This window comes from Manis pentadactyla, chromosome 3, assembly GCF_030020395.1.
Source record: "Manis pentadactyla isolate mManPen7 chromosome 3, mManPen7.hap1, whole genome shotgun sequence".
NCBI classification, from domain to species: domain Eukaryota; kingdom Metazoa; phylum Chordata; class Mammalia; order Pholidota; family Manidae; genus Manis; species Manis pentadactyla.
Window position 1 is genome coordinate 126,405,866 of NC_080021.1, and position 8,463 is coordinate 126,414,328.

At 59.3% G+C, this 8,463-nt stretch overlaps 1 protein-coding gene across 1 annotated transcript; it reads left to right on the forward strand.

Annotated features, from left to right (window-relative positions):
- The first annotated feature begins 313 nt into the window (after positions 1-313).
- On the forward strand, positions 314-3,181 carry LOC130683098 (NUT family member 2B-like). Its single transcript, XM_057499368.1, has 4 exons — positions 314-871; positions 1,386-1,502; positions 1,825-2,659; positions 2,961-3,181. Exons 1-4 carry the CDS (start codon positions 314-316, stop codon positions 3,179-3,181), a joined length of 1,731 nt encoding a protein of 576 aa, XP_057355351.1.
- Positions 3,182-8,463: the final 5,282 nt, after the last annotated feature.

The window sequence follows — 8,463 nt, forward strand, 5'->3', positions numbered from 1 at the left end:
CAGGTTCATGGAGTTCGAGGCCGAGGAGGCGAGACACTGTCAGAACGCACAGTGGATGAAGGCGGCGCAGGGCGTACCTCCTCCAGCACCCCTCAGGCCTGTTGCTCGGGTGCCCTCAACCCCAGAGCGGGGCCAGAAGCGAGGTATGCCACCGTGTTCCCCCGGAGCCAAAGGCCAGAGGCAGTGGGAGCCTGGGAAGGCCGCGGTCCCCAACACGGTCCTCCTCATCCCGGGGGCATTGGGCAGTGACCTCGATGCCACCAGTAGCGTGGGGTCTCCCTTGGACCCGACGGGAATGGGCCAGGTTTAGGACATGGCCACCCCCCTTGCCCTGGTCAGAGACCCACAGAGGGTGCTGGAAGGGGCTGGGGGCTGGGAGGAGGGCGGGCCTCCTTCCCGCCACCCCAGCATGAAGCCCTCAGAGGCCCTGTGTCCACTTCCACACCTTGGTGCCTGCGGACCAGCTGGCCATGACCCCCCACGGGAATGTCCCCGAGCTCGGTACTCCCTGAGCACGCTCAGGGCTGGGGAGGTGCGGCCGGGCCACCCACACTCCTTCCCTGCACCCTCCTCAGCACGCATCCGCGAGAAGGCCGGCGCCATGGCCCAGCTCGCCACCGCCCAGCCACCGCGATGCCGGCGGAGCCCGCACACCGAGGCGCCGACGGAGATCCCCCTCGAGGCCGTGACAGAGTTCCTGGAGATCATGGAGGGGCTGCTGGGGCCCGGCGGCCAAGCTCAGGGGCTGCCCGGCGGAGAACATGGGGAAGATAGCTCCAAGCCGCCACAGGGAGAGGGGGGCCTCTATCCAGACCCGGGTCTCCTGACCTACATCAATGAGCTTTGTGCCCAGGAAGACTTTCTCAACAAGGTAGGCTGGCCCTGGCCCGGGTGCTACAGGATTTCGGGGAGCGGCACTCCTACCACCCAGGTCGGGGTGGTGCCCAGGCAGCTGGAATTGAGTTGTTTCTTATTCCTGAGCTCTGGCGTGTGCGTGTGTGTGTGTGTGTGTGTGCATATGTAGCTGTGTATATGTGTGTGTGTGTCTGCGTGTTGTACAGGGGTAACCCAGGTGAGCCAGGGTTGTGCGGGGTGTTGGTGTGCGTGCTTGTGTGTGTGCATAGGTACCGGTATATATACTTGTGTGGCTGTGCATATGTTTGCGTGCACGTCTCGTGTGGGGTGTGTGGCATGCACACATATACGTGTGTATATGTTGTGCGTGTGCATGTGTGCCTGTGGTCGGGGACCGTGACCACGTCTTTCCAACAGCCCCTTGTTGTGGAGGCTGGGGCTGGTCTCTGCTTTTCCGTCGCCCTCCGGGTCCTCTGGATGCCCAGGGGATTCCCTCCAAGGATGCTCACAGCCTCTTCCTTCTGGGCCAGGTGGACGCAGTGCTGCACCCACGCTTCCTGGCGGAGTTGCCCTGCCCGGAAGCCCAGCTGGATCTCTTGGCCCTCGCTGAGGAGCTGCAGCAGGAGGAAGGACTGTCCTTGGCACAGGTGAGCTGGGAAAGGGAAGGAAACAGGTGAGCCTGGAGAGGGGCACCCCGGGTGTGCCAGGGCAGGGGAGCCCAGGACAGGATTCCTTCCTGACCGTCCCCCTGCGTTGCATGGCAGAAGTGGCAGGGAGGGCCTCTCTGAGGGTGGGGGCCGGGCAGGAGTACGGCAGGGAGAGGATGTGGGGAGCCGGGGAGGAGAGGGAGGACGCAGGCCGGGGCACCAAGCTGGAGGGTGAGGTTGGCAGGAGAGCCGCAGCGGCTGTCGTTGGCGTGGCACCGCCTCCCCCTCTCGGGCCGCCTCACGGTGCCCACCCTCCTCGCAGCTGGAGCAGAAGCGACTCCTGGAACTGAAGCAGGAGGAGGGTGTGCGGGGCCCCCCGAGTCACGGCACACCCCGAGCGGACTCAAGGCCTTCTGGCCCTGTGGCCAGCCAGGATCCCCAGAGGCACAGCCACGGCCCCCAGGTAGGGGCCAGCGACCAAGCCTTCCCACCAGAGGCTGGTTGCGGGCAGCGCCAGGCGCACAGCCGAGGAGATGCTGGTGTGTCCGGGCCCAAAGCCTTCGCTGCCTCTCCAGGACGCCAGGAGCCCCCTCCCATGAAGCCTGGCTGGCGGCCCCCTGCCCCCCAGGCTTGGTGCCACACTTCCCCCAGCCTGGGGCCCAGACTCGCCACTGCTCCGGGAGAGACCTGTCCTGCTCGGGAGCCCCTGGGGCCCACGGGCAGGCCCAGTGAGAGCGAGGAGGAGCTCCCCAGCCTGGCCTTCCTCCTGGCCTCTCAGCACACGCTGCCATCCTGGGGACTGCCCCAGAGTCCTACTCCGGGCTCAGACCTCCTCCGCCGTGGAGTACCCCAGGCCCGCTCTCCCCACAAGCCGGGCCTCAGCCCCGCTGGCCCTCCAGCTGGCAAGGCCAGCAGTCGGGCCCCGCGTGCAGGCCCAGCCCCTGCTGGGAAGACACCCCTGCCAGGGGCCATCCTCAGGGTCGCTGGGGCTCCAGCGTTGGCTCTGGGGCTGGGCCGCCCCTCCCAGCCCCAGAAGAGAAGGGGGGACCCTTTCATCACAGGGAAGGGTAGGAAGCGGCCCTGCAGCCAGGAGGGAGGAGCCGGCCCTCCAGGGCAGCTTCGGGCTCCTCCACATCCCAGTCCTGATCCTGGCTGCTGTGGGACAGGGAGGGAGGGGTGGGAGAGGCGGGAGGGTGGGTCCCCTGGGGGTGGCTGGTTGGGGTTGGGATAAGAGGGTGGTGGGAAAGGTGTGGGGCGGTGGGGGGGGTTCAGCCCATTTGGGCCTTGTATGCAAATGCAAATAAAGCCTGTTTTGTCACGAAATGCTCTGGGTCTCTGCCCCTGGTGGCATCTGGGCTTCTCCATGGGAAGGGGCGCCGAAAGCAAGAAGGTCCCGGGCTCCGGGACCCAAGGCGATGATGTCCCCGTTCCCCCTCCACATTCATGTGCATTCTCCAGATGGCTCCCGAGAGCCCACCACCCCCATAAATCCCCCGCCCCACCCCTGCTCTCCTGGAGGCCGCTTTTGGGAGTCCCCAGGACACAGCGTCATCACAGGACCCCAGTCGTCTAAGGATGGCCGCTGCTTTGGCCCTGTGCCCTCTGCAGCACCAGCCCACTTTCTGGACAGAGCCTGCAGACAGCAGTTGTCCAGAGGGGGGCCCTCCCTTTCTCGCTGAAGCGGGCTGGGGCACTGGGGGATGCTCAGACATCAGGGTCTCCTGGTGGGCTGAGCAGAGAGGAAAGGCATGTCATGAGGGGAAAGGCTCCACAACCGATGTAGAAGGCCCATCCTCCGGCCTCGGTGGGCGAATGAAATGTGTGGGCTGGTGGACAGTCCCTCTTCCCTCAGCACAGAGAGGGCATCGGGCTGGGAGGAGAATCGGGGCACTCAGAAAGGAGATTGGGCAGGGGGGGCACCTTGTCTCTCTGGGGCATTTCTGTGCAGAAGCGTCTCCTCCACTGAGGTAGGAGGCCCCATGTAGCTGTGGCCTGAGAGGCTGGCCTCGGGGCCTTTGCATTTCAACGATGCCCACACTGCTGTCCCATCGCCTCCCCCCCAGGGCTGGACCCTCTGTGAACAGAGTAATTTGGTGCTTTTGTTTAGACACATGACTGGTTCCTGTATGTTGATTTTGTGTTCTGCAAGTGTGCCGAATTGGTTTATGAGTTCTAAGAGATTTTGCTGTTGACACTTTAGGGTTTTCTACATGTATGATCATGACATGCATGAGCAGAGATAGTTTTACTTCTTTTCTGATTTGGATGCCTTTTATTTCTTTTTCTCCCCTAATTCCCCTGAGTGGGCCTTTCGGTGCTATTGAATAGAAACAGTGAGGGTGGGCACCTTTGCCTTCTGCCTAATGTTAGAAGAAAAGATTTCAGTTTTTCATCAGTGAGAATGTTTGTTGTGGGTTTCTCATATATGCCTTTATTGTGTTGAAGTACATTCCTTCTACACCCAATTTGTTGAGAGTTTGTACCGTGCAAGGGGTGCTGAATTTTCTCAAGTCCCATTTCTGCATCAATTGAGATAGCTTATACTATTCCTTCCTTTTGTTAATTCAGTGTGTCACATTCATTTGGGTATGTTGAACTGTCCTCATATCCCAGGAACAAATCTTACTTGATCATTGTGTATGATCCTTTTAATGTGGTGTTGAATTTGATTTGCTACAATTTTGTTGAGGATTTTTCCATCTATGCCTATCAGGGATATTGGCCTGTAATTTTATTGTATTGTATTGTCCTGTCTAGCTTCAGTGTCAGGTAATGCTGGTCATCTAAATGAGTTTGTAAGTGCTCCCTCCTATCCAGTTTTTTGGAACCATTTAAGGACTTTTTACATTTCTCTTTAAGTGTTCGGTGGAGTTCACCAGTGAAGCCATGCCATCTTGAACTTTGCTGTTTGGGGAGGCTTTTAAAAATTGATTCCATCTCATTTGTTCTTGGTGTGTTCAGACTTTCTATTTGAGCTTGATTCGGCTTTGGTGGATTATGTTTCTAAGAATTTATCCGTTTCTTCCAGGTCATCCAATTTGTTGGCACATAGCTGTCCATAATTATCTGCTATGACCCCTTTGATTTCTGAGTCATCAGCCGGGGCCACAGCAGCTCCGCGCGGAGAGACCGCGAGGTGTTGGAGGCCGGCAGCCGCCCGCGTGTCCCCGCCCCCAGGTAGACGCCTAGCCCCTCGGCAGCCAGGACGCGGCAGCCACGCTCCCTCACGCGCCGGGCGAGGTAGCCGCTACGGACCCCCGACCGGCTGCTCTGCCGTTGGCCCCGCCCCGCGAGCTCGCGCGCAGCCCGAGCGGTCCGCCGCAAGGGATCCTGGGAGCCGTTGGATCCGCTGGTCCGCGCGCCCGGAGCCCGCTCCCTGGGCGTGTGGCGCGCGTGCGCGCGACGCGCGAGGCGCAGCGGGAATCCGCGGCTGGCAGGACCCGGCTTCAGGGTCCCGGGGCATCGGAGCCGAGCCTCCTTTCCGCCGCCTGCGGACTGCGCACCCCCAGTCCGCACCCTGCACTCGGCCGCCCACGCACCGCAGGCTGGCCGCCTCGCAGCCGTCCTGTCTCACAGGCCTCACGGGCAGCAGGCTGCCTCCCTAGGTTCGCGCCCCGCCCCCGAGTCCAGGGGCGGCCCTCCCGAGAGACTGGCGGGAGCCTCCCGCCAGACCTCATCGATAGTAAAAACATTTGCTCTGCCAGTGATCGCCTTAACAAGATGGAAAGACGAGTTACAGACTGGGAGCAAGCATTTGCAAAACATACGTCTCACAGTGGACTAGTACCTAAAACATAAAAATCACTCTCAGAGAACACTCCTCGCTCAGAGCTCTAGACCCACCAGGGAAACACTCGGGGTTCTTCCGCGGGCCTGCTGCACTACGTGTCCCCTTCACGGCACCTGCTGAGTGCATGCAGGTTTCCCCGCGGCCACGCCTCCGGGTGGAGGGTGGCGGGAACACCCTCCTCCGTGAGCATGGCGCTCTGACAAGGATCCACACGGGCCAAGGGGCCAACTGAAGTTGCACAGCAGGCAGCGTAGGAGTAGCTTTACTCCCCTCCTCTTCCGGAGGGAATTTTGCAGCCCTTGAGCTGGCAATGAAAAAGACAGGCAGCAGAAGCCACTTTGGGACTTGAGTTTCTAATGCATTCCCAGAAGCTGCACACACCCGTCCAGCCTGTTGCAAGGTGGGTACCGGGTCTCAACTCCGCAGCTTCACCTACCACACTAAAACCTTGTGTGCACACGTGATCTCCCCGTTCTGCTGCTCCTCCCTGACTGGGAGGAAGATCCTCTGTCCGCTAAGGCCTGAGACCCACGTCTGGAGATTTTTGTTTGCTCGAAAGACACCCGCCCCTGGCCTTCCTGCAGGAATGGTCAGAAATCAGAGTGCAGAGGACTGTCATCTCCCCCTCGCATGGCTGGTGTTGTCAAACACATTTGCGCTAACAATTCTATCTGCTTCTGGAGCCTAGGCTTTTTGATGGAGTCATATAAAAAGGGGTGTGGAATTGGGACGAGATAGTTTTTCCACAATGCAGTTTTCCAGTCGGTGGTCCTGAGAAGAACAAGCAAATCCCACATGAAAGCCGTGAGGGAGAATCTTGTCCACAATTGGTGGAGGAAGCAAGAGGGAAGCCTGCCTCTCGTGAGTGTCTCAGTACCATGCTTTGCTTCATCATCCCTCTGAATATGAAGTTCCTTGGTGAAAATCATCTAAGGTTTCCCATGATAAAAACCCAAGTCCTGGGAGATGTCTGCAAGTTGTTCTTTTTTCAATCCCCAGCAGGAGTTCTGTTAAATAAAGCTCACTGTGACTTGCTTGCAAGGCTGTAAATATCTGCAAATATATCAGAACATAAATGAATTTTCACCAGAAGAGAAAACTGAAAGCATTTAAAAAATAAGAAGAGAATGCATTTGCCTTTGGCCACATAGCACATGTCTGAGAAGATCTGCACAATCAGATGACACTGGTTCCCGGTGGACAGAGATCTGGGCTGCTGGGAAAGAGGTGGAAGGAGGACTCGCCACTGTACTTTCCGTGTTTACAATGGACTGTGAATCATGCGAAGGTCTTACTTGTGTGAGATAGTACATTAAAACCATCGAAAAGGTAAAAAACGTATTTAACAGGAGGGTGATGTTCCAAGAAACGCGAAGGAGGAATTTCTGGTCTTGGACGTGGAGGCCGCAGGGCCTTTCTTTGATGGCATGGGCCTTTCCAACAACGGGGGCCTGGCTGGGGTCTGCAGGGCCTCCACACACAGCCCTGGGGACGCACGGGCTGCTCCCTGAAGCGCGATGGGCACAGTGCCCCGAACAGGCCGCGGCTGCACAGACATCCCCATTTCAAACGCAGGGCCGCCCGTGGCCATGAGTACCTGTGTGCTCATCAGAGCACCTGTTCCCATGGGTTCAGAAAGCCTAGCCTCTGTGGAAGTCAGTGACGGGCAGTAGGAAGCAGTGGGGCCCTGGCCGCAAACTAGGTGGATGGTCACAGAATGAAAGTAGCGGGAACATCAGCTAGGACCTTGGTGCTGTGAGGCGGAAAAACGATTTGTAAGCGGCCAAGAGAGGCACCCACCGAGGGTGTGGCGCTGGAAGCTGGAAGAGCACCTGTGCTCTTGCCCACCTGCCAGAGTGCCCGTGGAATGTCTCCCCCTCCCTCGTGCCCCCAGCCCGCCTGCCCTCTGCCCCTCCCCCACTGCAGAGTGTCTTGGGCCCCTACATTCTAGGCCTGTTTACATTCAAACTTGCCCTGGCTGAGTGGGATCCTGAGCAGTTGGTGGAGGAGGCTGCTCTCTGGTCCTGGACTCGGTTCCCCAGGTGGAACGGCCAAGCGGCTGTGGTCGGATCTCAGCCTGTGGTGATGACTTCAGGAGGAGGTAAGGCCTGAAGGCTGGGTGGCAGTGTTTCAGGGGCCACCGCCCACCGGTCCCTGGGATTCAAATGTGACTGTTATCCGGGCACAGTGGTTAGACCGTCAAGGGGGCAGAGAGCTCTGGGCCCCAGGGTATCTCACCTGCTTGGTGGGGGGGTGCTCTGGAAAGCTGAGGAAGCCCTGGGGAGGTGGCTTCTGGAGGTGGGTCAGGTGACCCAAGGGAAGCGCCCTGAGCAGGGAGAAGGGACCGCCGCCCACACGCTGCTGCTTTCTAGAAAGGAGACACGCCGTGGACCCTGCGTTTGGGGAGGCTGTAGTGGCCGCATAGAGTGGAGGGTGTCCCGGGAAAGCCCAGCCCTGAGTCACCCTCCGGGGCACAGTGCTTGCCCCACGATGTCATCCCAAGGGATCTGAACTGCACTTTACCAGACCCCACAGTGCGCTAGGAGAGGTAGAGAGACTTGGCCTGAGCCAGAAAATTGTCCAGGGGCCCTATCTATGGCCAAGTCTGCAGGCACATGTTCTCTCCACGAGCAAGGCCACAGCGTCCCCTGGCTGCCGGAGCCCCGACCTCCCGCCCTCCCTCCAGCCAGAGCTCTTCTCCTCTGGGCAGTGGGCTGTTGTTGGGCTCAACGGGGACACGGCAGCTGGGTGACGCCAGCAGGATAGGGCTTGGGTTCCTGAGTCATCCTGAATCCTTCTCCCTGTGAGGAGACTCAGTTCTGCAGAGCCACTTCCTCCTGTCCAGTGTCTCACAGACTTGAGCTTTGCGTTTCACCTTTGAGATGAGGCGTTTGCTTGTGTGCGAGTCACTAACCCAGGGATGATAGTGGACGTGGAGTATGGTTGCCTGTCCCGTGGGACATCTACACGTGCTGATTCCTTTCCAAAGCGGAGGGATCCTCCCCTGACTGCCCTCTGCTCTCCATTGCCAGCCCTTTCCCAGGCTCTGCAGCCCACACTGGTTGTCGAGTGACAGAATTCAGGGCACACGAGACCTCCTCCACTGACCCTCTCCTGGGAATGGAGCTCCTGAGCGGTGGCAGGGACCCTGGCCCATGTTAAGGGTGTGCT